This window comes from Acanthopagrus latus, chromosome 21 (genome assembly GCF_904848185.1).
Source record: "Acanthopagrus latus isolate v.2019 chromosome 21, fAcaLat1.1, whole genome shotgun sequence".
Lineage (NCBI taxonomy): Eukaryota > Metazoa > Chordata > Actinopteri > Spariformes > Sparidae > Acanthopagrus > Acanthopagrus latus.
This window is the reverse complement of record NC_051059.1, coordinates 23,474,824-23,501,815: the sequence shown is the minus strand read 5'-3', so window position 1 is coordinate 23,501,815 and position 26,992 is coordinate 23,474,824. Positions and strand designations below refer to the sequence as shown.

The 26,992-nt window shown below is 45.1% G+C and overlaps 1 protein-coding gene across 2 annotated transcripts in view; it reads left to right on the top strand.

The window, feature by feature from the left end:
• LOC119011000 (SPRY domain-containing SOCS box protein 4-like) overlaps positions 1-26,992 on the top strand; it is an 81,739-nt gene that overhangs the window by 34,882 nt on the left and 19,865 nt on the right. For both annotated transcript variants that reach the window (XM_037083716.1, XM_037083717.1), the window contains exon 3: positions 7,379-8,330. In XM_037083716.1, the coding sequence (XP_036939611.1) occupies positions 7,598-8,330 (733 nt within the window). In that variant the 5' untranslated portion in view covers positions 7,379-7,597. The remainder of the gene's footprint in view (positions 1-7,378; positions 8,331-26,992) is intronic.

Here is a 26,992-nt window from a genome sequence, read left to right as displayed (position 1 = left end):
CATCAGGGAAATTTCACTGAAGGCAACCATCAACTCATGTGCGTAAAGGTCATTTCTTTCAAAATACATGCATAGTCAATTTTCTCTGTGTGCGATGGTGTGTGTGTGTTTGTGTGTGTGTGTGTTTGTGTGCTTGCATGCGGCCGTGTGTGGATTCGCCTGCGGTGGGTGTTTTGCAGACCCTGCTTTTCCTGCATGCTGAGCTCGCATTGATTGCCACATGGTAGACTTCTGGGGCTTTTGGTGGCAGGCCCGAGATAATTTGTACCAATTGATAGTGTGTCAGCTCTGCTGTGGTCTCCGTGGATTCACTGGTACAGTAGGCAGAGAGGAAAGGGAGGCGGGTGGGGAGACGGGGGGGGGGAACAGAGATAAATGGAGAGGGGATGAACTAGAGAAAAATGTAGAGGAAGAAAGTTGTGTAAGGGTGAGGAAATGACACCAGTGTTTCTGGTCACACCGGACGTTCACAGGAAAAGTTTATCGATGATATTTGTAGAACACTTACCGTACTTTTATATTTATCATTAGTTTTGAGTTCAACGTCCATTAAATATGTCCAACAACTGTGGGTGACGTCTGCAGAACAGATGTAATCTTCTAACGCTCACGTTAAGTACTTGCTGTTTCTCCTGTTAGCTTCTCATTAAGGCTAGCTTGGCCTAGTTTAGACAAATTGGCACCCTATGACTGTTTGGCGATGCTGGGGCTCTGTGTAGTCGCCCTCTTTGAGGATTTCAGTTTGTAACACCGTGTCCAGGTGTCGAGCGAGCTCAAGTCGGGCTGTGATTACATTTTAAGGTACATGCTGATCCCCGGTTTCAACAGGGCTAATCTGTGTCACGTTCCGGCCATGACACGGCCAACTGGAACCGATCGCGGCCATACTAGACGATGCCCGTAGTTCTGGTTGTCGTGGGCGTGCCAAGGTGCGATTCAGCACCTCCCCTCTGAGAATATGCGACAGCGACTGTCTCGGTCACTTTTCAAATTAAAAACACCCTTTGCAGACTCGAGGAAAACAGACAAATGATGAAACTATTTCACTACTCACCTGTGGCGTGGAAAATGTGTTGCACACGCCACGTCACATTGACGTGCGCGGGGGAGTCGAGCGCTGACGCTGTGCTGCTAAACGTTGCAGATGCCTGCAGTTTATAATTGTGCGCCCACACACGACACGGTAACAGTGACCACAGCAACAAGAATAGTGGAGGGGAAAAACGACAGATAACAGGGAAGATAAAAAGTCACACCTCCAGACAGTGATGAAGGAGGAGCGAGATTTCCTTCCACAACTGCCTAATAAGTCCTGAGACGCGTGCTTGACTGGACTTCTTCTTCTCATCGGCTGCGGGATAAGTCTCAAGTCCCAGTCTGGAGTTTGACAACCTGCGAGGATCCAGACGGTACAGTTTATGTCTGGCTCTGGCATCTCCAGCTACCGCCGGGATTCCCTCAGTAGGAATGAATGTCAGCAATGTGAAGAGGATGGTAGTTTGTTTAATCTGGTGGGTGCAGCTGTTGCCATGAAGAGTTATAACGCGTCTGTTTTCCTGCGTGTGTTTTCATGTGAGCTCTGTATTTATTCACTTCCCTCAGGAGTGGAAAGTGGAAGAAGTGACCACTTTGTGAATCATTTTTCGGACGTCATAGGAATGAGGCAAAGTCGCTGTAATTCAGCCTGACAGCGGAGGTTCACATGAGGTCGGAGAGGATTTAAATCAGTTACATAATGGTGATAAAAAAGTGCTGCGGTCAAGGTTTTTAAGGCCCTGATTGAAAAGTCTTTGAGCTAAAAGGCGGGCAGCACAACAATGCGCCTGGCCTCGGCCTGTTCTCCAACTTTTCTGAGCGCTCTGCTGCTCTCGGTGATGAATTTCAGGCTCGACCAGCGTATCAGTGAGTGAGCGGCTTTTAAACTGACACTCTAATTCTGCTCTTTAAATCAGAATTCACTGTGACTAGTATAATTCAAGTTCAGCGACCCTTGAAAAAGTGCATTTTTCAGCCTGCCTGCTGACGCATGGTCGTACCCCCGGAAGAAAGACAGACGCCTCAATATTTCAGGAGGAAGCTGCTGGATGTCTCATGTGATATCCGAAACAGAAACAGAGACATGGAAAGTTTTAATTGCAGTTTTGTTAAATGTTTCATGGCGCGTCTCGCCAAATAAACGTCCCCAGTGTCTCAGCGGTCTTTGGGGGCGAGTTGTGTATTAAGTAAGGAGAAGGAAGATTTCTTAAAAGAATAGTTTGACACTTTGGGGAATATCCTTTTTTTTCCTCTCTATCTTCAGACTGATGCCAGCTGTCCCTCCTGTTTCCAGTCTGAATGCTAAGCTAGAGGGCTGCTGGCTGGAGCCTCAGACTGAACACACAAATATGAGAGTGTTATCGATCCTCTCATCCAACCCTCATTAAGAGAGTTTCCCAAAATATCAAGCTGTTCCTTTAAGATATCTTTAAATTATTAATTTACAGATAACGATATGTGGAGACCGAGCGCGTCCCATTGTCTCTGTGCATTAGTGGTGCAAGACAACAGCTGTTTGTGCTGCTGTCACAGCGTCTGCAGGTGGCTGGGATGATAACTCCCTGGACAAGCTGATCCAGGACGACACACACACACACACACACACGGGCACGCCCTCAGGCCAGACGTTGATGCGTGAGCAGCAGGAGGGCTGGGTGACCCTGATCCTGTGTGGCCTTGTGGGTCCCAGGTTGTGTGTGATTCACCTTCTCTGAGACACAAACGAGCGTCACACATGTTCAGTACATCTTGTTTTTGGAGCACCTTGTTAGCCGGGATGTTACAGAGAACGCAACAACTGTCGTCAGTTCCAGCTTGGGACACACAATCCAAGTACAATGATGAACTGAAATTCATTTATTAGCCGTTTGGAAAGTATTTTAAACATCAGCTGCATCAGCATTTTTATAATAAAGAAAATGTTTAATACGTTGTTCATAAACCATTTCATTGTCTCATGTGAAACTCTCTTACGCTTCATACTGTTTTGTTTACTTGTGGCGGACCCTGCCAACTTTTTTAGCTTCTAACAGTGTTCTGTTTATCTTATTTTCCTGTTTATTTAGTTATGGAAAAGATAAATATTTCTGAGATTGTCTTATTGCCTCATTAATATTGTAAATATTAAAATTCTGATTTTCAGTTTCTTTTCCAAAAACGACATAATTCCCCTTTAACTAAAGTTTTAATTTCCTATAAATGAAGAGGTCTCCTCCCCCTGTTCCCTGTCTGCCTCTTCACGAGGCAAATAAACGCCAAACTGAATTTAAAACCGTCTTTATTCGACATTACTTGGAACGCTTGGTGTCTGTTAGTCATGCGATGATATTAAACACGGAGCTCTGGATCCTGACGAGATTTCTGTGGAAAAGCCCACAGAGGTGTGTGTGTGTGTGTGTGTGTGTGTGTGTGTGTGTGTGTTTCTTTCTGTGTGTGTTTGTCTGTCTGCCCAGTAAGATCTGGTTGGAGAGTTTTACATGAAAACACGGTCTGAGGCGCACACACACACACATACATACACATAGACACACACACACACACACACACACACACACACACACATACATACACATAGACACACACACACACACACACACACACACACACACACACACACACACACACCGCCCTCACATGCCTTTTATTGAGTGGAGCTTGTTAGTTGTGCAGCAGGAGAAGCCAGATGAAGTCGGCCCACACACCAGGTGCTCGCTGCTGTCTGTCTGTCTGTCTGTCTGTCCGTCCTCTCGTCTCATCCCTCTACACTTTTTTTGACAAAGGCTCTTAGAAAACTTTCCGTTTTATTGTAACTTGTCGGCTCCGTTTCGTCTCAGATCCGCTGACCTCTGTGCCGCATCCTCTCAAGCCAGTTTATTTCTTTCACAGTCTGCCAAGTTTACTCATTTTCTCTTCTCGGTCCCAGTCTCTCTCCTCATCCTGCTTATTTTCATCCTAATATCCATCCGCTGTCGAGCAACTTTGATATTTACAAAGCGATAACAACCTCAAAATCACATGTGAGCTGAAACAGTTAGTCAAGATTTTTGGTCCCAGTGAAACTTGAAGGTAACGTGCTGTTTTGTTAGCAGTGTTTTAAACATTCGGTTTTGTGTTATTAGGCGAAGTAGATGGAACAGAGGCAGCCGAGAAGATTTTTAGCAAGGGGCCGAGGATGTGAAGGACTTCAAATGACCTTTTTCAAAAGTTTAACGAAGAAGGAAATGCCTTCAGTACAGGGTCGTTACATGTCCAGGTTACCTGAGCAGTGATTTTAGACTGTTGGTTGGACAAATGAAGCGGCCGCTGTTGACATTTTCAAGTCTAACTTTGGGCTGCAACTAATGATTATCATCAGTTGATTGTTTTTGACGATTGGTGTCTCTCAAAAGCCCCAAAATATTCAGTGTACTGTTTTAATGGACAGAAGAATCGAGAAAATATTCACATTTATGAAGCTTGAATCAGAAAATATTAGATTTTTTTCTTGAGAATAATTCGAAATGACTAATTGATTATCAAAGCAGTTGGTGATTAATGGAAAAGGCGACAACTAAATAATTGATGAATTGAGCGTTGTTTTATATAAAGGTCTTATATGTAGTTGCAGCTATAAATCGTTGCATCACCTGCATGTGTGTCTTCATCTAATGTGACCCTCTGCCCCATCCTTACCTGTCTGACCCCGCTGGAAGTACAAAAGAGGGGCGGGGGGGTTGGACGACTGCGGTCGGTCCTAAGTGAGTTGGCTGCAAATGAAGAGAGAGACGGAGGGAAAGTAAACAACAGATGGCTGAAACATGTTGCCGCTATTCGCAGCAGCAGACGCTGCGCCAGCCCACCGCCAGCCTCTTGAGAGGTTACTACGCAACGGCGACCGTGACGACACGGGGTCAGAGATCAAGAGCCTCCTTGATGACAGCCCATAATGCCAGATTGTCATCCACATGCTGTGCCAGACTGGGCCAGCTGAGACACACACACTGAGAGTTTGTACAGTGTTAAATAGTGTTTTCTCTGGCTGGAGTTTGGCAGCGACGACGCTGGAATCTTCCATGCAGTGTCCACCCTGAACCCACCTGCCAGCCGCCACGACACACACTGGGGCAGCTGTCTGTGCATCTGAGTGTGTGTGTGTGTGTGTGTGTGTGTGTGTGTGGGTGTGTGTGTGTGTCCCGGCACTGAACCCTCTCATGCTGAGGAGTGAACTGAGTGGTGGCACACATTGGCTGCCAGCTGCCATGACCTCATTCACAGCCAGAGAGACGGAGAGAGAAAGACGGAGAACGGGAAAATGCAAGTGGCCAAAATGAGACGGACGCGCGTGTGTGTGTGTGTGTGTGTGTGTGTGTGTGTGTGTGTGTGTGTGTGTGTGTGTGCGGAGGGCATATGAGTTTCACACAGAATTACACCATGACCTCACTCTGTGGTGCGGTGGCTGACTGGTTTTGGTGGGAATATTTGCGCCTGTGTCATCAGTCTGTGGTTTAAAAATAAAAACACTGTATGTCGTTTATATTAACGCTACAGTTTGGAGGAACACAAATGGCGGCCTTTGGTGAAATTAAATGTATTTTCGGCTCAATATTCCCACTGTTCGCTGCTTCGCGTTGAGTCACCTGTAGATTTAGACGATCGACTAAACGCAGCAACCAGGATTTCACATCAGAATATTGTACAGAGAGCAGCACGGCAAGCGTTAACCGTCTACGTATTTTGTATTTTTTTTATATATATACTTGAAGTCTTGACACATAAATAAACAGAGGTGTGAGGCGCTCTTACCAGAAGAGGCGTCAGTTAAGCTCAGTGCACATAAATGGGTCGGCTTGTGGTGCATGAGGTAAAGACTGATAGATGAGACACATACAGAGTTGTGTCATCCACTTCCCTGTCTGCCCGAGGTGTGACTGACTCTTCTTCCCTGCTAACAGGAAGCACCAGCTGCTGTTCCTGGAAGAGACGGTTACGTCAGTTTTAACCACACAGAGGTGTGTGTGTGTGTGTGAGAGCGAGAGACATATCATCTTTGGGTGTGAGATACCACCTTTAGAAGCTTCATACGCTGAAGTGTGGCATTCAGGAGTAACGATTGTTAAAGGGGCAACATATGTAGTTTTGAAAAAGAAATTCAAACTCAGAAATGTGATATTTAGAGTATTAACAAGCTGTCTGAGGATGGAAAGGTGGCAGGGTCCGCCGCATATAAACATTTAAATGGTGTGAGATTGTGTTGCTCTTTAAACTCAGTTTGTTTATTCAGTCATGAAAACAAAGAGAGTTTGTTTATTGAGCTTGTTCAGGGAGTCAAGGAAGATTTTTCTCTTCTGATTAAAATGTATTCCCCAAAACTAAACAGTGCACTTTTAAGAAAAACAACAAAACACTTAAGAGTAATTGAACAAACTGAATAAAACTTACTTGTAGAAATAACTCTACCATGGTCACTTAGGTCAAATCTGTAGTCTATATTTATGTGAGAGAGAGAAGAGATGAAACTTTGAGTTCCTGATCTGTAGTTTTTAACTTAATGTCACCTCTTCCTGAAATTAACCAAAAGTAAAAAAAAACTCAACTGAAACTTCATAAAAAACTGAACCAAACTTAAAAAAAAAAAAAAACAAAACTCTCCCACCCACACTGGAATCTACTGGAAATTCATTTCACAGAAAATGACAGAGAAATGGATTTCACATTCTAAAAATGAAACCACAATATCACCCGTGGTTATTTCTCACCAGGGTACTGACATCACCGCGTCTATCCAGTAGCACAGTTTATAAAGCGTGAGGGTAAGCATGAGTCGAGCTGACTTTATCAACTTTGTTTCACTCGTGGGATTTGGCGATGAATTATTACCTGTTGTTCCTCCTGTTGTGCCGCTGGTTTTTATTTTTTGCAGACTCAGCCTGCGCTCATTAAATTTACATTACCGAAAATGATAGCGCGGCGGCTTCGAAAATCTGGGCAGCGTTGCACAACTGGGGAGTGTTTTTGCAGGGTTGCATGCAAGTTGTTGGCATTGTCGTATGACTTTTGTTGGAAGGATGCAGGCTGAGTCAGAGGAAATGTGCGAGTGTGTGTTCGCGCCAGTGTGCGTATTCTCGTTCATCCTGCTCATTGTTTGTTCCCACCAGCACAAAGCCGCACGAAATCTGTGGAACAAGGAGTTTTGCCAACACTTGTCATCTCTCTCTTTCTTTCTTCTCCGTCAATCATCATCTCTTTGTATCGTCTGTTCTTTTTCTAGCTCGGGGGAAAAAAAAAACAAAAAACGATTGGTGTTAGAGGTTAAAACCCCGTTTCTTTAATATTCTTTTTTTTCTTCTTGTTCTTCTCTCAACAGGAGCCGCTCCGTCTTTCTGAAGACATTTGTGGCATGAAACGAGACCGCGCACATCTTTCATCCATCACCTCCTTCATCTCCCTCCACCACTCTCCCGTAAGGAACTCTCACCTCAGCTCCACCGCATTGATGAGGTAACGTCAAGCTGTACGCAGCGCAGCACCCACCTGCTCAACAGCCACCCTCCCTCCTCCTCCTGTCGACCTTTCCATCGCAGCCATGGGACAGAAGATCTCTGGCGGCATTAAGTCGGTGGACGGCCGCGGGGAAAGCGGGGGCTCCCCGTCCTACCGGCCCTTGGCTCACCGCCGGCAGCACCCGGTCCTGAGGGATCCTGATTTCTCCAAACCTCCCCGGCTGGATCTCCTGCTGGACATGCCGTGTGCTGGACACGAGACGCAGCTCCATCACGCGTGGAACCCCGACGACCGCTCGCTCAACATCTTCATCAAAGAGGAAGATAAACTGACATTTCACCGCCACCCGGTCGCTCAGAGCACGGACTGCATCCGGGGGCGGGTCGGGTACACGCGGGGTCTCCATGTGTGGAAGATACACTGGCCCTCCCGGCAGCGTGGCACCCACGCCGTCGTTGGGGTGGCGACCTCAGAGGCTCCGTTACATTCTGTCGGGTACACGGCGTTGGTGGGGTCGGACTGTGAATCCTGGGGCTGGGATCTGGGACGGAACAGGCTTTACCATGACAGTAAGAACAGGGCCCACAGCTCCCTGCCCACTTACCCTTGTTTCCTGGAGCCGGAGGAGTCGTTCACTCTACCGGACTCTCTGCTAGTGATTCTGGACATGGACGAAGGGACGCTGAGCTTCATGGTGGACGGACAGTATCTAGGAGTCGCGTTTAGAGGACTGAAAGGCAAGAAGCTGTATCCTGTGGTCAGCGCCGTGTGGGGACATTGTGAGATATCCATGAAGTACATCAACGGCTTAGATCGTAAGTTTCACACACTACACTCAACGACACAAGTGTTCAAGATCGTTCAACAGGTCTGAGCCACAGTTAGATGACTGTCAGTAGAGGAAACTAGCGGGGGTAGCCTAATCGAATTGCGACATGTCACCACTCATCCTAGGTAAGCTGTCGCAAGACTGTCAGTTTGTTATGAAACTCTGTAAACTCAGAGGTTGTAGACATTTGCCTCACTTTCTCTGACAGCAAACGGGTGAAAGTTCATTTGGCAACAGTGGTAAAACACAAGTTCTTCAATATTCAGCAGCAGTTTCTCTGGACGAGAAGTTAAACCTCCCACCATCCGTCATCATCTTATAGTGTGTTGTCAGTTTTCTACAGATACCTTCCCTGTGCGGTTGATTTATTTCAGGCTGAAGATGTGTCATTGTGAACAACTTCACTGGTTCTCTGCAAGTCTTGCATCTGCATCAGCTTGATAAATATCTTAAATTATAAAGTTCAAAGTCTGCACCGACAGAAGCTCTTCTCTCCCACAGAGAACGCTGCTCCCGAAACGCCTCGTCAGTCATCCTGCCTTTAATTCCATGATTTCATGGCATCACACTTCTTCACCATGTCACACATTTGTATAATGTATGCCTGGTGGCTATTTTGGCTTGTAGCAGCTGCTCTGCTGTTGTTAGCGGTGCTGGCTCAGGCATGTGTGAGCTGACCAATCAGAGGAGACCTGGTATTGGGGATGGGGGGGCCTTAAAACCTGTTAAAAACTCAATTCTGTGTGTCAGCTCAATAATTAACAGAGTTTATCTCTACTACAAGGTCTATTTGAATAATCAAAGGCATCATTATAAAGGGAACACTTTAAATGTTCAGATGTGTGAGTATAATATATATTTGTCAGTGGGTTCATAGCAAAACGTCTGAACATCACCTCTGCCAACTTTTATGCTAATAAAGTGAATCAGAGCCGAATTAGAGAGGTGTCAGTACAGAGCACTCAGGCAGAACTTTGCACCATCTGAGCCATTTAAAATTTCTCAGGTACCAAACTATATATATATATACATATTTCACTTATATGTTACCATTGGTGCTCAGAAATCATCCCAGTTGCACTGGGCTCAGGTTTAACAGGTCAAAGAGACGGGAGGTAAAACAGAGTGTTTGGGAATAAGAAGAAAACTGACGTGTTGTATGAGCACTAAAGCTGGAAATCTGTTGTAGTGGTCGGCCAAAACTAAATTCTGAGCATATTAAGTCTCCTCCAAGTATTGTTGATGGATGTGTGCAGATATGCTGTTGACCCTTATGAAATGATAAGATGGCTGTTAGCCTCTGGCTGCCCTCCTAAGTGCAGTTTAATACTTTTCACTTCTAACCGGCACCGACCTCGTGGACGTGAAGTTAATCTTCTCTCGTCCCTGTTGGAGCTCATCTCAGGCTAATTTCTCCAGATATTACCGAAGACGTTTCTGAGGAAGCACTTACACATAATTTCCTCATCTTACAAATGGTACCTGCAGCTATCAGCGGCATATTACTTGTTCGAGTGGCCGCAGTTGTTTTTAGACTCGCTAACCCTTGCGTAGCTGTGTCCGTGTGTTTGAGCGGTACGAGAGGTTCAGACAGAGTTCAGAAAAAGGCCGCTTGGATGTGATTCTGCGTGCTTTGGTTTTAGGTATTCGGCCGTGTTTTGTTTTCAGGAGACTCTTCATTCTGTTTGACTCCCACTGTCTGTCCACATGTGTGTGTTATGAGAGGAGGCAGGCTCTTTCCTCCCATCGCAGTCTAAACACAGCGACTCTTTGAGCAGCTTGTTAGGAGAGCTCTCAGACACACATCGTGGACACCTACACACATGGTCACACACCTTCCAGGAAGGGAAAGTGTGTTATGAAAACATGCGTATGATCCGACTCCGGCCGCCTCGCTCCCGCCTCTGTGTTTGCACAGCCCCATGGGTCCTATTTGAAATCACAACAGGGTGTGTTTTGGTCTGTTAGCCCACAGAAAGCTGAAAGAGAACCCGTCTCTCCTGTGTGTGTGTGTGTGTGTGTGTGTGTGTGTGTGTGTGTGTGTGTGTGTGTGTGTGTGTGTGTGTGTGTGTGTGTGTGTGTGTGTGTGTGTGTGTGTGTGTGTGTGTGTTGCATCTGATTTTTCTTTCTTTGTTCACTCACCAACACATTGCTCACATTTCTCTGAGCGGTTCTCTATTCTCAGGGGTCACGACGACATCATGAGCCTGTTTTTTTCTTTTTCCCCCCATGTCACGAGCCTTATTCTTGTTTGAGATGTTTTGCTGTTGGAGTTGCAGCTGCAAAGCTCCAATCTCAATCAGGATGAAACACTGAGTTTACGGAACATGAATTTGGAGCTGTGGTTGAAGTCCTTCCTGACTGTGTAATCTCCAACACTCAGGCACAGTTCAAAGTACATACTTCAGCAGCTGAAAGCGCCTCACCTCAGCCATTTCCCATTTATGGAGCCATCTGCTGGATTTCACGGCGAGTCCGTGTGATGGGCCACCTCGGAGAATACGGAGAGTATTGAGTCTGTTCAAAGCCTTTCGCTTCTACGAGCACACAGACTTCATGCTGTGAAATGAGGTTTGACTGTTGAAAATGTGCACTGCTTAATGCAGGGTGCAGAGTGAAGGTTGAAAGGCTCACCCTGAGAGGTGTATCTTAAGGAATAGGCAGAAGGAGATGGAGTAGGTGGAGAAAGCCGAGACGGCAGGAAATGTAAAAATACAGAAGCGGCGAAGGCATAAAGATCTGGTCGGACAGAAAAGGCATAATGAACTGAAACGGCACTAAATATCAGTTTATTGTTAGCTGGTGACATCAACTGGGCCTGTTCACAGGGCGATGTAATGTAATGCATCAAAACGATTCAAAACAGAGCAAGCAGTTCAGTCGGCTTGTTGTTGCTCAACAGTGCCAATTCACCGGATGAGAAATAAATTTCAGCCCCATGAGAGAATTATCAGATGTGACCAGGCCTTAAAACTGTTCCTTTTAGAAAGCCAGTCTCCAAGAAGGTTATAAATTATTCATTGAAAAACTCATAAGCAACGTAAATTAAATCATGTGTGTTTGTGTGTGTGTGTGTGTGTGTGTGTGCGCGCAGACGAGACAAAGGCTCAGTTGACAGACGGGCCTCAGGTGGGGGAACTCCACTTGGACCACTGAATGTGAAACAAAAAAAAAGCTTCTGGTTTCACATTCAATTCACACCACATTTAACCACAGCGGTGGCTCAGAGGTCTGTTCTGGGTAATGGTGCTCCAGCCGTCGCTCTGAATCTAAAAACAAAGCCTGTGATGAAAGTAATATCTCCAGATTTGGTTCAGAGGCAGAGTAAACAGCCTCGGGGCCGCTCTCTTTGTTGCAGAGGGTTGCAAACCGGGTATGATCACCGTCTGCGCTGCGGCTTCGCTCAATATCAGTTTCGAATTGAATCATTTCGTCTGGCCCGCGGATGACTCGGATAGCGAGAATGAAGTCATAATTGCTGTCTGAGTGTGAGTGTAGGAGTGTGTTTGAGCCGTATGTGGTCACCTGAACGACAGACGTCCCATTATACAGTCGCCTTTTGTTGGCTGCTTCTCCGACAGCGGTGCGTCATTTGTGCGTTGTGAGTTTCAACCTCAATAAGTGCGACGCATAAATCCGTCCAGTGTGTTTATGATTGTGCGCATCAGGTCATGAAATATCCTCTTGGTGGTTCGGTAATGACTTAATCTAACAGGCCTTCCCGCGAGAAGCCGCTATTGGATTGTTTGTGAATTATTGTTGTGAAGGGGAAACAACACGACTGCGGGGTATTAAAAAGAGATTTATAGACGCGGCGTCTCCTCGCCACAAACTGTTTGCTTTTCTCATCACTCCGGCTGCACCGCCAGCACTTGATCGTCGCTCCGCTCCGCCCTCACATCATCGCTCCCATTCCTGCAGTAACGGGGAGACATATAACCACCAGCACTCAGTGTTCGTTTGGGAATATCGCACAAAGGCAATCAGGGGGTCGGATGAGTATAAGCGCTAATGCAAAGAAATGCCGAGGAGGCTTGGACTGCATTATCCTGCAAATGTGGTGTAAATTATTCATCCTCCCAGAGGTCCCTCTTCAAAGTATTTCTCCTCCCAAACGAGAAGTCAACAAATCCCCGCATAGCGTACATTTCACTTAATTGTTGCGACATCACATAAACACGTGTAGCTAATTTATTTTGCTACCTTGAAGCACAGTCTCATCTGCCTCAGCCCTAATGTGTGTGTGTGTGTGTGTGTGTGTGTGTGTGTGTGTGTGTGTGTGTGTGTGTGTGTGTGTGTGTGTGTGTGTGTGTGTGTGTGTGTGTGCACGTCTCCCTCGCTCTCTCACACAGCTCCCTATTCTCCCTCGTCCCGTCTTTCTAATTGCACCAATTAGCGGTGCTTTGATTCGTTACAATGGGAGCTGTCTTAGTGTCAGCCCTGATGTGTGCCACTTCCTATCTTTCCCCCCCCGTCTTATTTCTTCCTCTCCTCTCTTTGTCCTCAAGCACACATCACGCCAAACTCCGCTGCAAAAAAATCTGGCAGCTTAACGTTGCATTTTCCTTATCGGCTAATATACAAACCACCCGGAATATAATTTTTCCCGAGCCATTAGAGGCCGGACGGCTCGTAAATCCAGTTTGGGAGTGGATGGATCACATAGTGTCTTTTGACATTAAAGGTTGTTCATGCAGCAGCTGCGATATGATTCACCGGCACACAAACCAGTTTTAGACCCAGACAGTTTGGCTGAACTGGTGACAGGACGGATCATCGCTGTGTCTGAGATTGTGAGCAGAAGCAGAGAGAGGAGAAAACAGCGTGAAACAAGGAAGTTGGGTTTGCACAGACGAGAGAGAGTAAGTAAAAAAAAAAAAAAGTCTGAAAGTAGCGAGGACTGTGGTGAAGCCTCATCAGGAGGAAGATGGAGGCAGTCAGAGGGAGCGTGTAAACAATGAGGCCGAGAAAAAGCGAAGCAGTCGTGTGGGATGAAGTGAATGAGGCAGCGTGACACCGACGCTCAGCTGATCGGCTTCCTGAGCCGACTCGAGAGAGGAAATCATATTTTTCAGAGAAGTTTCAAAACTGCATTGCAAAACACCCACATCCCCCGAAGTGACGCTTTGTTTCAACTGCGCCGAGTGAGAAATGACAAACGAACGCGAAGCCGACGGACTTCCAAACGCAGACACGAATACCAACACTGGGATTAATTCATACTAAGTCACAATCACAGGCATATTCAGGCGTCACGTTCTGTGGACGAGAAGTGACCCACTTCTTTTTTCTTTCTGTAAGCCGGCCTGACACGCTGACCTTCCCCTCCTCTTCCCCACTGTTTAGTCTGCAACACATGAAACTGCAGGTCAGACCCAACCTGCTGCTGCTGCTGCTGCTGCTGATGATGATGATGATGATGATATTTCAGAGCTTGTAGCGGTAACATGCTTTCACCATCATGTCACACAATAACGGCATCAGGATCTATTGTCTGATATGTTCCATTTTTAAGATAATTGATTGTTTGGTCTGAGGTTTGGGTTGGTGGCCGGCCAGACAAACCGACCCAATCAGCAGCACCTTTAATGCATCAGTCTGGCAGCGAGCGACCCAACGGCACCTTAAATTACATTTATGTAATCACAAGAAATCTATTTTACTTACACTTGATTACTTGAGTCGTCGCAGAGAAGAAATTACATTATGCAGTTTTGTTCCAATGAATCGCATCATTCAGTTTAACGATATGTCAGGGCGCCTCTGACGAGTGTCGCTCGTTAGAAATTAAAGAGCCGCAAAACGTTTTTTTTTTTTTCAATTTATGATCCGGTGAAATGTTTCAGACGTCTCCATGCCAACTCCCGTCCTCGCACTTCCAACATCCAACATGCAAACAACAAAAAGCAGGCCAAGGAAAAAAATATGAAAGGCAAATCAGAAGCCACGGAGAACAAAGTGGGAACACAGAGGACACCAAGGGAACAGATGCAGGATGTAGGAGACACATGATGAAAAACGGGAAGACAGACAAGGACAGGAAGTAAAACACAACACTTAAAACATGAAACAGGAGATCAACTGAACTAGAACATCTGACCGGGACAAACAGCGTCCTAACAGTTAAGAATATATGGATTATTTGATCAGACACTTGTTACAGACAGACATTACTTGAACTGTCTTCACATATTCTTCTTACAGACAGTAACACGTTTTCATCTTTTCAATCCAGTAATGTCTGTAATGATCATCGTATCTTTTCTTCCACATGGAAATCTGCGGTTGAAAAGTTTCCTCATGGAAATCACATGAGGACACGTTCTCAGTCACCCTTTGAGATATTAAAGTCATGCGGATCGTTTTGGTTTCATCTGCTGAGGTTTGTAGATATCCGTCTCTCAGACTTCTGCCGCCACAGTTTACAATGGAGGCGAAAAAACATTTGACTTTGTGCCAGCGTGTGCTTCCAGGTGCAGCTCATTTCTGCTGAAGAGAATCCAAAATACTCTCCACTGGGACGTCTGTCTAACTGTGGGGAATTTTTTTCATTTTTTTTGTCCTGGGAAACTGCTTTGTTGTAAATTCCAGTCAGCCTCAGTGCTTTCAGCTCAAATCGAAACTGTCTAAATGTTTGGACGCCACTTATGGCGAGTGAGAGAGTGTTTTGATTCGGCTGAACTGATCTTTTAATGCCGGCTTATTTTCCTGACGGGTAGGTTTACCTCGGCCCTGCTCGGTTCAGTGTGTTCTGTTACAGGTGTGTTCATCAGCGCTGTGAATTATAAATCCTCCTGCTGGACACAGTGACTCAGTTTTCTGGTGGCAGCGTGAACTAACCCTCGGTGTTTCATGCTGCCTGCTGCCTGTGTGATATTTGGGTCAGTGGGTTACTGCTTTAGCCTGACGTGAGTGCTCGCTGCAGGCGTCGGTGGATCGCACTCTGCTTCTTTTTATGCTTCCCTGATTTGTCTCCCTTGTTTTGTACTGTCACATGTGCACGCTTGTCTCTCTTTCCTGTTTTTCCCCCTGAAGTGTTGGCTCCTGCGAATGTAGACAAGACATCAACAGCTTTTCTTGCTAGATCCCACGCATTGTGCAGACACACGAAGAAAAGTGTGTGTCGCGTGTTTACTGCGGCTGGGTTCAGGTTGGATTGATCATTTAAAATGCCAGTTTTTCCACTTAAATTGAGAGCGCTGTTTCTGTTTACATCTGCACTAGAAACTACTCAAAACACATTACAGATGCTAATTATAGTGGCTAATTTTACACAGCCCACGCAGTTACTTAATAGCTTCTGAAAAACGTCTGAGCAGAGGCTACATCGGCCAATATTCTCCCCAAATATCCTAAAATCCTTGTTGGATAGATGCTTGTATTTGCAACTGCGCTCTGCCACCTCGCTCATTTTGACATAATAAGAACAAAAATGTCTGTGATTGGCTGTTCTGGAACTGTACGACAAGATTTTGTGACAAAAAACAACTAAAAAAAAAAGGCTCAGATGTACGTTTGAAAGTGCTGCGTGTTCCCTTCTTCATCCTCTGCTGCGAGATCTAAACACCCTCAGCTCCAGCAGGGAACAGTGGTGTCATGTCAGTGCACTCATATTCAAATATTTATCAGCAGAGATGAAGAGAAGAGAGAGGGAAGAAGAAGCAAACATGAAAAATACAACAAGACAGGGAAAGAGAAAAAAAGGAGTTTGGAAACTGGTGGCATGTGAGAGAAGAAGAGACAAATAGGAGAAGAAAAAAAAAGCATGTTTAAAAGAGAAAAAGCAAAAAAAGATTTTGTATGCTGTCGAGTGTCTGAGCGATCAGGAGGGATGACTCCGAGAGTCAAGAGAATAAGAGGCCACGATGGAAAGAACGTGAGACAAAAAAAAATAAACCAAAATATGAAGAGAATGAGACGGAGGCAGCGGCTTGATGTGAAAAAGATCGCAGATCAAAGCGAGGCGGCCGAAATGAAGAGTGACAGACGGGATGATAAAAGACAAAAGGAGAGACATTAGAGCGAGAGTCGTGTCGGTCTCTGTGGAGATCACATGGACTGATTAGCGATGGAGGAATGACGGGCTTGCTAATGACGGGCGGAGGTCGAGGTGAAATGCTAGAATATGAATGAACGTTCCCTGCGGGGGTTATTTTGATGCTACTTCACTCAGAAGCTTCAGAGAAAAGTTGGATTTTATTCAGAGCCTCAGCAGAGACAGCAGACGACCTTGCCGGGGCAGCCGAGCGCTCGTGCTTTTTTTCCAGTGTTGTTGTTAAGTGGCGCCTTTCTACAGACCATCATGCACTTCAGCTGACCATCTGAAGCCCTGCGTCGGTACAACAGTGACTGAGTGAAGTGAGTCCATCCTCGACTGACATTAAAAGCCCAGTTTGCAGAATTTAGGGAGATTGAGGTGCAGATAGAAGATTAAAAATACCCTGGATATGTTTGTGTTATCTGGCTTCACTAACCCCGACAATCATGTTCAAAACAGGAGATACTGAAGTGACGGCAGGAGCGCTCTGAACTCCAGGGGAACTTCTACGAATTATAATGCCATTTTCCAGAGAGACAATTGGCCCGACGGCCGCGCTTTCATATGTGCTGATGTGTTATCTCCAACGTGACCTGCGGCATAAGTTACCATGACGATATATCCCAGTTAGAGGTGATACGCTGCGCTGGCTCTGAAAAACCCCCGAAGTCACATTAACCACAAATCCTGCTTCACAGTACAGTCAGGACTCCAGAAATGTGGCGGCTGGACGCTCCAGGTATTCTGTGTTTGTCACTGCTTCTATTGTTTTATCCGTTCGGACAGCGCTCATCGATTTCAGCAGGTAAATGGGCTTTTATTGATCTATTCTGGCTTTTACGAGCACCTCGAGGCCAGAGCTATGTGCACCTGCTCTCACTAATGAGCACCAGCCACAGGTGTTTGACATTAATCTTATTCAGCATGCAGTAATAGATGACGTTTTGAAAAAAACAAACAGGTTCAAAATGCCACTTTTCATACCGGGATGAACTAATCTAGATTAACTTCTGGTTATTTTGCACCCTGATGAGGAATCCAGCGACACTGTTTTCATGGTGATTCAACTGAGCGCTGATGTTTAAAAGCTGGAGGCTGTACGATGTGCAGAGCAACACATTTCAATTTCCTCCTGGTGCTTTAGTGTAAGGAAACAAAACAGTTTAAGTGTAATTAATTTGATCCAGTTAATTCTTCTGTCCTTTAGAGGCAGCAGCGTATCACCTGAGTGACTGTCAGCTGCTCCTAACTGTAGCAGCCGTTAGCTAGTTAGCTCAGTTATGGCGCTAACTAGCTGGTTAGCATGCTAACTTTAGTAGGTATTTGACGTCCAAACTCTTGTTTCTTCTCTTTGTTGATGATTTTAGCAAAAAGGAAAAGATCTTTTGAATTCAAATTCTTACATATTGCACCATTAACTTCTTTCAACTCTCAGCACCAAACAAGTTCCTGTTGTTATCTCTTTTTTTTATGGCCAGAGTTTGGGTTGGGTTAGGGTTAGTGACTTATAAACGTGCACTTTAAAGGTATTCTGGTCACCTTCATGTTTCAGATAAGCCCTCTGTCTCTCAGACGGGATGCAATGTGAGACACGCTGATGAAACGTTTAACATGAATTCAGTATATATTCATTAGTTGCGCTTCGTGTGGGCTCTTTGTGTGTTTGTTTCTCTATGCTAACACCACTGCTACAGCCCTCCAAGGAGTCCATGTGCAACACCAAATCTACTGTTTGCTCTCTGCCGGTCTGCTGCCAGCTAACAACCCGTTAGCAGCAGGCACGCTAGCTTAGTCACCAACTGTCGAGTGAATATTTTTACCCCAAATGCTGGATTTTTGAGAAGAAAAATTAAAACTTTGAGAAACACACCCACTGCGGGAGAAGTGTTTTCTACATTGCATCATTTTCATTCGACATGAATACGTTATGACGCGCTTGAATAAAAAACCCGAGCCACAGAGACAGTGAAGGAGAGAGATGGGAGATGAAAACTGGCCCAAGGAGGGATTCAGCTGATCAATAGGAAGAGGGGACTGAATGGGAGGATGAATGGGATGAGGGTGTGGAAATGGACTTACTGTAGGAGAAGGCACAAAATAAAGCATTAAATCCTGAAAGCTGGAGCCTCCTCGGGAGCCATAACGTATCTGTGGGAGCTGACAGGTTAACATTTCCCTACTGTACCTCCACTGTGTGTTAACAGCCCTGTGATTAGTGCTATTAGTTTTGTGTAAAGCAGAAATGGCTCTGTGTGCCGAGAGACGCCGAGAGAACATGAGAGTCAAAAAAAAAAAAATGGAGTGATTTCACACCTGATTATCTCCACATTTATCCCAGTTCTCCGTCAGGACTGATCCATTTCCCCTCATCTGTTCCACCCAGTGTGTATATGAGTGTGTGTGAGAGAGAGAGAGAGAGAGAGAGGGAATCTATCCAGACATCAGTATTAGAGGAAAGATATTTCAATCGGATTTCACCGCCGTGTCATATTTAGGAGCAGGTCAGCCTGTGGGAGACTCATTTGAATACAATTAGCTCTCCAAAAATACACTCTGAGCGCCTGTAAAACCTTTTGACGCATCAGTTTTTTTGGGGGTTTTTTTGCTCCGGAGTCGGTCATGCACCACAACAGCAGCCACCAGAGAGACTCAAAGAAATTTATGCGAGCGAGGAAAAGCCTCAGAGCTGAAATCAGTTTCCAAAGCTCAGCAGTTGCTTTTTATAAACCCATAAATCCCACGTTTAACGCCGCCACAGACTAGACTATAACTGCGAGCCACGCTTTTCCACAGACACGAGTGCCTTTTTTATTTTTTATTTTATTTATACAAAGACAGAAGAGGAGAAAGATTTGCTACCTTTTTTAACACACTGAAGAGAAACGTGACGGGGTGTATTTCACTACAAGGAGAATGATTTTGAAACCAGCAATTCAGAATGTCATTGTTTTTATCTATTAAAACTAACATAACACACACACACACACACACACACACACACACACACACACACAGGTCCACTATAATTAACGGGCCGATCCAATCACTCTCCGTCTCCCGTAATGAATAAGAGCGAGATAATCCTCCCCCAGCTTTCGTCTTCGTCACTCTTTGTTCGGGGAGCTGTAGGATTGGCCTCTAATCAACACTTCAATTTGGCCTCCTGACATTACCAATTTGCCGACAGGCCGGGCTCCTTTGTGCGCGCCCTCCTGGATCCAGTTCTATTTAAAGGTCTCTCGGCCCTCTCTCTTCGGCATTCTTCCGCCCCGGCAAATGAATCCCTCCCAATTTATTCACCTGTCGCTTCGTTCGCTTCTTCTTCATTGTCGCCCCGCCGGATTAGATGTTTGTTTTTTTTTTTTTTGTTTAAGTCAATGAACAGAGAAGTTGCTGCTCTACAAGTGGAGTTCACCAGGAGCTACCTGAGAGCTCACTGCCTCTCTCTCTCTCTCTCTCGGCGTTGTTTCTCTTGCAACACATCGAAGGGGAAGTCCATCTGTGAACTCGCTCTGAAGTGCATCCATCTGTCGCAGCATTTCCATGACAACGCTGCCGTAACGTTTCCTGTTTGCACGTCTTGTGAGGATGATGTCATGGCCTCAGTCAGGTGCGGGGTGTGCCTAAGTGTTCAGGAATCTTTTGTAACAGAGAGCAGAGACGTGATGTAATGGATCTTGTTTATGTCCTTGAAATCCCTTCTTTTAACCTTTTTATTGAATCACGGAAAGTCGACGGAGCGTGCTCGCTCTTTTCCAGCTACGTCCCAACTCACGCACAGTTTGCCACCGGGCAGCTCTACTGGTGCTGTTCAGTGCAGAGTGACCGGCCCAAAGACATCGTAACACTCTGTACTTATTAGTCCTCTCACTTTTTGTCCTGTCAGTCAAGAGAAACCAGATAACTTGAGGAAATCAGGCTCAGCACAGAAGGTTTTTGTCACTGCACATGCACACGTGAAAGAAAACTGGTTACATAGAAACATGGCCAAGAGATCAGGCTGGGAAATCATTTTTCTCAACTTCCTCTCCCCGTTACAGACACCTGGTGACTGTCTTGCTCTTATTCATTACCTGGATAAGTGTAGTTCTCTGCTGCCTGCCGTACAGCTCACTGATGATCCTCAGGCCAAGGTTTGATCTCAGGTTTTGTATTTCTGCCCACATTGTGATTATTTGCACAGACAGTGATTATTTTGTTCTAGCCATGTTGTTGCTCGGCCTCGTGTTTACATGTAAATAAATGATTCACACATACCAAAAGTTTTGGAATCGGTCCAGTAGATCTCCTCAGCTGGCAGCAGCAGCTTAATCCTCCAGGGGAACTCCGACTTGCGAGAGGTGAGACGGTTGTTCAGCCTCATCTAGATCATGTCAAAATCATTTAAATATTCAACCGCGACTTCAGCAATAAATTCTTGATGACATTCCCTCCAGGTAAACTTAAAACTCTCTCTCTCTCTCACTCGAGCTCTGACTCACGTTTATACCACTGTCTTCTTGCAACAACTCACCTCTCATGAGATTTCAGAGCAAGACCTCTCCGTGAGCGAGACTTTGTGTTTCTGGTTACAAAAAGGATCTTATTCTTCAACAAGGTCTCTAAATACAAGCACTCACAGTGGACTGACCTTGTAGGAGTTGCCCAACAGCCATCGCAGCTTTTGGTAAATATGAATCAGCTTCACACCCAAACATGTAAATACAATGCCTGGATTTAAGGATACCAGAATTCCCCTTTTACATGAAGCAATAAGTAATCCGTCTGTGAGTGAGGGATGATAACACTTTCCACTGACGACGCTCTGAGATGTCAGTGAACATGCACAGGATTGCTCTCTGTTAACGTCTGCAGTTAGCGTCTATTAGCTTCGATATTCCAGGAACTGTTTTGTGTGATGTAACCTTGGAAACCAACAACCCAAAGTGGCTGTGCAGGGCTGAGTTTCTGCCTCGGTTACATTCAGGAGCAACAAAACTGCCTGTCCGGGCCTTTTTTTCGCCCTCCAAAACCAAATGAGGCGTGTTGCATCATTTGGTTTGTTCCCAGAACAAGTTACGAACCACAGTTTTTTGTTGTTTTTTTTTTTTTCCCCCCCCTTCTGGGTTTGTTTCTTCAGTTCTTTCACAATGTGTGCAACATTGACTCACTGTGTTTTTAGGTCATTTTGACACCGTCCTCAGCCCACAGCTGTGATGTCAGACACAACCTGAAAGTCTAAATTTAGATCTGAAACCTATCGTGAGCTCTGTGTTTTATCCCTCACTTCATTTCTGATCTGATTACATGAATACAATCGTCCGACACAGTGAAACACCTCAGTGAGTTGTAGGGGAAAATGACTTACCTGTGACTCTGATCTGTGGTTGGACGTTAGACCTGCGATGTGAACGTCTCTGTGTGTTAAAGTGAGTGTCGGACAGCAGAGGGCACATGCTTTCTTCTTGACTGACGCTGGTCGTATCTTTAAAGTATCCGAGCTGTTCATGTGTCTCGCTGCGAGCGGTTGGACTGTCAGGATTTGTAAAATGACTGCCGTGACAGCCCAAATGATTGATCTGAAACTTATTTAGAAGTTGAAAGGCTTGTGTTTGGTTTACAGATATCAAAGCAGTAGAAAAATCTGCACACAGTTACATCTCTCGTCAACAGATTAGAAACAGATATTCTTGGATGTTTGTGTTCCGCGTCTCAAAGATCAACTTCGTATTTGCAAAGTGACTTTCAGCTTCTGTATCTGTCGTCACACACCGCAGAGAGGAGCCGTCTGAAGTGGTCGTGTGAAACGGTCACATCTACAGTAATAATCTTGCGCTGGTTCGCGTGATTTACCTGGAAAGCGAGAAACATCGATGCAGCATCTTTCACAGAAAAATGTGAGTGTACATTTGGGGAAGAGGTTTTTGACTGACGTAAATGTAGCTCCCATAAATGTCCACTCATCTGTTTTTTTTTTAGACAGCTGGACACTTTCTGAGCAACAACAAAAACAACATGGATAAATATGATAGCGATGACGTCAAATGCAATACAGATATTTAAAATGCCTCCATCCCATGTTTCTTTATAATTTTGCTGCATAAGTCCAGTTTATTAATCTGGATATCTGCTGCTGGTGTGTTTTTCAGGACTGTGCAGCTGCGACTCTTCATACTGACACAAATAGAAATGTGGATTTAATACCAGAGGTTCAGGAAAGTGAGTCGGGCTGTCAGGATTTTAAGTATTGTGAATCATTTCTTTGAATGTATAGTTTTAATGTCGGTCTCATTAGTGCCCCACTCAGTGTCTGTCATCGCTCTCTGCAGTACATCATCTCATTTCAGTGTCGTTCTCGTCTCTGTTTCCTTACATGGCTGTTGCAGAAACGCTGTAACTGATAAGATGAGTTGCTTCTCAGACTCACTCTCCGCCTCGTGAAGGACTCTGTTCACTTTTTTTATGGCGACTTACCTTTCAAGCAGACTTGATTGTGTGACACAGCCTTGTCAGTGGTGTGTGTGTGTGTGTGATGGATGACTGTTATATGGTAAGGACATCCATTGTGAAGTGTGCCAGATTACAAAGAGTGGAAGTCACCTTGCAGTGAATCATTATTATTAGACAGAGTTTGAAGCCGCATTGCAGGTCGTTTCACCTCAGCGGCCCCGACGTTGAGTGGCGTGTGAGTTTTTTTACAAGCCTAAAGTAGCTTCAGCGCTGACATCGCAATATACATCCGCTCAAATAGTCAAATTGACGAACATGCAATGTCAAGTGAGAGCAAATTAAGTGAACACGACCTGCTGCAACTTTTTTGCTGCTTGATATAAAAGGACAATGACAAGAAGCTTGTGGAACAGGTCAGCGCACCTTCATGACCTTTAATTTTGTTTCATTTGCTTGTTAAATCATCAACCCAGACCAAGATGAAGCATCATGTGTTATTAAGTCAGATTTTGGACTTACTTTTTGGGGAAAACACTTTCCTCTGCTGCCAGTCTTTTGCACTGAGCTCGGCTGATCGTGCTCTCGAGCTACTTCAGGTGCGTAGTGAAGAAACCCAAATTCAATCTCATCATCCCACACAAACTATTTTCTTGCTTTTCCTCCCCGCGGCTGCTGAGCGATCTGTGATGGTTTTAGCTGCAGCTCCTTCACAGAGAACAGTTCAACCTTTGTGTCCAGTTTGATCTAGTTGCTGCTGGTGGGTCACAAATGTGGTTTACTGGGTCACTGGGTCATGTTGTAAAAGTAGAACTGTGTCTCCCAACGACGGTGGCGAGCGTCTCGTGATTGTGCTCTGAAACAGGCCCAGAAAGACATTTTACCATATCAACACTTTAATGTTTCACTTTAGTTGCCACAGCTGTTCGTCAGTTCATAAGTCATTGTCCTTTTCACAAATGCAACAGTTTGAGGGTAAAAACAGAAAAAAGACGTTAACGTTACAGGTGATGTGATAAATACCGATTCTCTGATAATTCTCTCCACAGATGGACCGAACAAAGAGCTCAGTGAGTGTTAAATATACATACGTCAGCTGCGTTTTAATTGTTTTGTTTGGAAGATTCAGAGCTGTAGTCAGTTTGAAAAGTCGTTTTCTTGACGGCAGCAACTACAACAACTGTTGTAATATCACACACTGCTGTGGGTGAAGAGTCCGGTCCTTCAGCACATTAGATCACATCTCTCCTGTTCTGATTCTACAGTGAAACCAGGTGTTTTATTCCAGTCATCGCAGGCTGAATGGAAGCAACTAAACTCACCTTGAGCTGCTCATTAACCCACTGAGTGTTGATATTGTACAGACGAGCGGGAACCTGCGAGTGAATGCACGTTGCTAGGTTACCTAAAGTGAGAAAAGTGACACCAGAATGGGTAAAGCTTTATTGGATTGTGTTCAGACCACTGGCTCCTTCATCCTGTGCTGACGTGCATCCCGTCGCAGCGTCTCGTGCACTCGGAGGCTCTCGGCGCTGAAAGTTAGAGTCTTTCAGGCTTTTTTTTTTTTGCTTAAAACTACTGAACATCAGACGGCCTGTCAGTCGCCTCATAGCAGCAGCAGCCGCAGTAGAGATGACAAGCGCTTCCTCCAGACAGCTGTTGCACTGCCAGGTAGATAAAAAGGTGCCTGGATCCAAGAGCCAAGGTTGTTTGTAGCTCCCTGTCATGAGGGGTTTTTTTCTTGGAGAGCGATCTGTTAGCGAGGGGGGAAAATCCGTCATTATGTAAGATGTGTTTTCCTTCTTTTTAATTTAATTTTAACTCGACTTTTACTTCCGCATGATTCACGTGTTAATGTGCGGAGAAGTGGACTTCTGACCAACGCCGATCTTTGTTATGTAAGACACATCTTTGACTTTGTCCTTGCTATAAATATTGTGTAACACAAATCAAAGTTTGTGCCCAGCGCGTGTCGTAAACTCGCTCCGATGATTCATGGCAGATATAGAGTTGATAAAGAGGAGTTGCAGTGTTACCTGGCCATGGTCTAAGGTTTCATGGTGTCCAGTGAAGCCCAATAAAAAAATTATAATGCGATATAAAGTCCAGTTGGTTTATGGTGTCAATACAAAGGCCTTGATGGAGAAAATTACTACTCTGTTGTGATTGATAGATGTACATTGAACGGTCCAGTGTGGAGGATTTATGGGCCTCCGTGGGCGGAGATGGAATATGATATTCATAACTATTTTATTTGTGTAACTTTGAACGATGAGCCCTTTCTGTCTACAGAGGGAGCCGGACATGTTGCATGAAGCATTACAGGACCGACCGACCTTACCGGCTTTGTGTAGGATAAGACACCACAAATTAACAAGCTAGCCTGCTATTATTTCCTTACTGTATGATCAGTGGTTGGGAAAATGATTTGTGTGTGTCTTTCTTGCCGTTGGTCTGAAAGACAAACAGCCTGTGGTGGAGCTAATGCAGCAGATTGTGAGTTGTAGTTTCCCTGTTAAACACACCGACCTCTTCGGCTGTAGTGTCTCTGGGCTCGTTAGTCGACCGGTGGCAGCAACTCACAACCCGGCCTGTCCGCTCTGCCCGACCCAGAGACACTCCGGAGGATGAGAGGAGAAAGAGACTGAAGAGGTCGAAGTGTTTAATGAAAAACTACAGCTCATAACAACATGTCAGAAACGCAAAGAAAACAGACATAACCACAGCTATTTGGTGAGTTAACAGTTTAGTCAAGCGTAGAGAACGCAACCAACAAGGGCAACAAATCATAGTTATGTTTGTTTTACGAGAGACTTGATCTGAAAAAATCCAAATCCAAAGTCAACTCATACAGAGTTGTCCTAGTTAGACTGTGAAAATGAATTTTTAGGACCTTTTAAAAAAAACATATTTAAGGGGGCAGAAGGCTTCATATCAACCTCTTCAAAATGTTCTTTTTCGGAAATCAAACTCACGCGTGTGCCGTCCAGATACGAGCATGTGGGCTTTGATCCGCCACCGAACAAACTCTTGAATCCACTCACTGAAAGCTGACACAGTCCAGCCGAGAAGAAGTGACTGCTGAAGGCGTCGGCTGTGGTGCTCGGTTACAGTGAAACCCTGTAAACATACTGCATCTCTCAGCGATAGAGGAACCAAATTAGTGTCGCAGCGACTTTCCAAGTTCAATTAAAGGAGGCTGTTGAGAAAAATAATCATTGTGTGCACTCGTTTTGGTTCACTCTGATCCTGTTCTGTACCTCGCAAGTCAATATTGTGCTGAAAATCTTTTTATTGAAAACAAAAGCGACACCAGCGACCCACAGGCTCCGGCGTACGTGGCTTTTATAATTACTTCACAGTTAGACTGCGCTGAATTCAGTGTGAGGGAAAGAGATATATTTGTTTTAATCTGATTCTCTTATTTTGCATTTCGGGCTTTTCTGGCTCTGCCCGATGTCCCGGGCTGCTAATGACCTCGTTGGTTACAACACGACTGACCTTGCGTGGCATCGTGACTGCGAGCCAGAGATGAGGATTAACAGTCTGCGTCAGCCGAGGAGGAGAGGCAGCAATTCCCCGAAGCCAATTGACAATTTGTTCGGATGTAATGAAATGGGTGGCAGACCACACGTCCCTCAGTTCTGCCATAAAAACATGCACGCAGCGACAGTGATTGCCTCATTTTTGTAAATTGAAATGGCAGGAAAATATAAAAAGACGATAATGGCGACGCTAATGTTCGGCAACACGACTCCTTTATCACAGTTTAATCTCTAACGTCTCACAGACGACAGCTTCTTTCTACATTTGCCTTTCACAAGCGAGTAAATTAGATTTTAATTACTCTTGTGTAACAGAATGTTGCGTGTACTCGTGTCTCATAAGCACTCGCAGTGTTTGGAAATGTACTGCACATAATAATAGCGAGAGCTCAGGTCTGGTCTCACAGATTCGGATGATTTTAGACACACAAACAGTGATTGCCTCGTTTTTGTAAATTGAAATGGCAGGGAAAAAAAAAAAAACCAGATGATAATGGCGACGCTAATGTTGCTGCAGCACGCCTCCTTTATCACAGTTTAATCTCTAACTACGATCATGAACCTGCTTGGGCACCAAACATGTGACCAGGAAGTGCAATTCATCCTTAGATGGTGCTTGATAAGAGGTTTTAAAGAGTT